Below are 2,195 nucleotides of genomic sequence, written 5' to 3'. Positions count from 1 at the left end.
TNTNTATATATATATATATATTATTATTATTATTATATATATATATATATATATATATATATATATATATATATATATATATATTTATAGTTGTATTTATGTATCGATTTATATATATAAATACATGTACCTATCTATAGATCTATATTTCTATATCTGCATATTTCGAACACACAGAACGAACTCAAAAGCGTACCGTGTCTCTCACACCTGTGTGACATATCTTTGTTCACGTATGTAGAAAGCCATAGAAACAGTCACTCAGGCCACAGAGCAAGACCGCCTGGAGAACTATGAGGAGGCGTATCGTCTGTACAATTCTGCTCTGGAGTACTTTATGCTAGCCATCAAGTGTATGTGTGTAATGGCCATCAAGTGTATGTGTGTAATGGCCATCAAGTGTATGTGTGTAATGACCATCAAGTGTATGTGTGTAATGGCCATCAAGTGTATGTGTGTAATGGCCCGTCCCTGCTTGTATCGCGTATGTATGTGATGTGTATGAAACATGTTTGGAATATGTATGTAATGTGTATGTAGCATTTATTGTACATGTATGTAATGTGTATGAAACATGTTTTGGATATGTATGTAATGTGTATGTAGCATTTATTGTATATGTATGTAGTGTGCATGTAGCATGTTTTGCACATGTATGTAGTGTGTAAGTAGTGTGCATTCCATTAAGTGTGATCTGTTGTGTAAGTCTGTCTCCACATCGTCTGTCTCTGCTCAGGTGTACAGCCAACCCCTGTGCATTCTAATAAGTTGTTGCCCCAACCCAGCCTGTGCTCGCCGCCATTAGAATGTATTTAAGGTTTAGAAAATGTATCTGATAAACCCTAAACCCAAAATGTGTGTGTGCGTGATATATGCACTCACGTACACCGCAGCCTTATTCTAGTTGTGTGTCTGTGTCTGTGTCTGTGTCTGTGTCTGTGTATGTGTGTGTGTGTGTGTGTCTGTGTGTGTGTGTGTGTGTCTGTGCCTGTGTGTGTGTCTTTGTCTGTGTGTGTGCCTTTGTGTGTGTGTTAGACATTATTCATGCGCTCACGATGGAGTATTTGCTCTAGTTTGAGCTGGGGTGTTGTTTAGGGATTAGAGTTTTCTATTCTGTGTTGTTTAGGCATTAGGGTTTTCCTATTCTTGGATTTTCAGGATTTAAGGTTTCTATCTCTTAGATTTTAGGGGTTACTTCTATTTTTGGAATTTAGGGTTCAGGGTTTAGGGTTTTTCTATTCTTAGATTTTAGGGTTTAGGGTTTTTATATTCTTGAATTTTAGAGTTTAGGGTTTTAGGGGTTATAAACCTAAACCTCTTCAATGTGAAGTATACGACGTATCATTGTCTGTGTGAATTATTTTATGAGTTTCGCCGAAACGTTCCATGTGCTAGCCGTATGGGTTCTAGGGTGTAGGGTGTAGGGTTTTGTGGATTTTAGGGTTTTCTATCTCAATGGGTGTCAGATGATAATAACACTCATACCTACCACAAACAGTGTGTCTATGCCATTGCACTGCGTGTCAGATGATAGGAACACTCATACCTACCACTAACAGTGTTGTGTCTATGCTATCTTTATGCGTGTCAGATGATAAGAACCCTCGCAGTGTCGAGTCGCTCAGACAGAAGTGCAGTGAGTATATGAACCGTGCGGAGACGCTGAAGGAGTACATCAACAACAAGTCACACAAAGCTGAGGCGGCAGGAAGGAATGGGGGGACAGCCGATGACGATGATAAGGAGACGAGTGAGATGCGAGAGGCGCTGGAGGGCGCCATTGTGGCCGAGAAGCCTAATGTCAAGGTGGGTCTGTGGTCGTGAAAACCCTAGAACCCTAACGTCAAGGTGTGTCTGTGTTCGTGAAAACCCTAGAACCCTAATGTCAAGGTGTGAGCTTGGTCATGTACTTCACTGGTAGTGTAATTATTGTAGGATTTAGGGTTTAGGTTAGTAGAATGATTTTAGGGTTTAGGGTTTAGTAAGTGGACTGGTTTGTATGGCCTCGCCGAGTGTATTGTACGACGGGTGTCCTCATATGATCACCAAAATACACTCTTGACCAAGCATACGCACTGGGACGATACGAGTGACCTCAATAGCTCACTATGTTTATTCATTTATCTATTTATTCGTTTATTAGTTTGTTTATTTGCTTATTTATTTATTTATTTATTCATTTATTTAAAATATAT

At 39.3% G+C, this 2,195-nt stretch overlaps 1 protein-coding gene across 1 annotated transcript in view; it reads left to right on the top strand.

The window, feature by feature from the left end:
- Positions 1 to 239: 239 nt before the first annotated feature.
- SARC_05128 (vacuolar protein sorting-associated protein 4B) overlaps positions 240 to 2,195 on the top strand; it is a gene marked incomplete at its 5' end in the record, with an annotated part of 8,947 nt that continues 6,991 nt past the window's right edge. Inside the window, 2 exons of the mRNA XM_014301021.1 lie at positions 240 to 353; positions 1,592 to 1,806. Coding sequence (XP_014156496.1) covers positions 240 to 353; positions 1,592 to 1,806 — 329 coding nt within the window. The remainder of the gene's footprint in view (positions 354 to 1,591; positions 1,807 to 2,195) is intronic.

This window comes from Sphaeroforma arctica (genome assembly GCF_001186125.1).
Source record: "Sphaeroforma arctica JP610 unplaced genomic scaffold supercont1.316, whole genome shotgun sequence".
Taxonomy (NCBI): domain Eukaryota; class Ichthyosporea; order Ichthyophonida; genus Sphaeroforma; species Sphaeroforma arctica.
The sequence above is the reverse complement of the archived record's forward strand: the minus strand, read 5'-3'. Positions and strand labels throughout refer to the sequence as shown.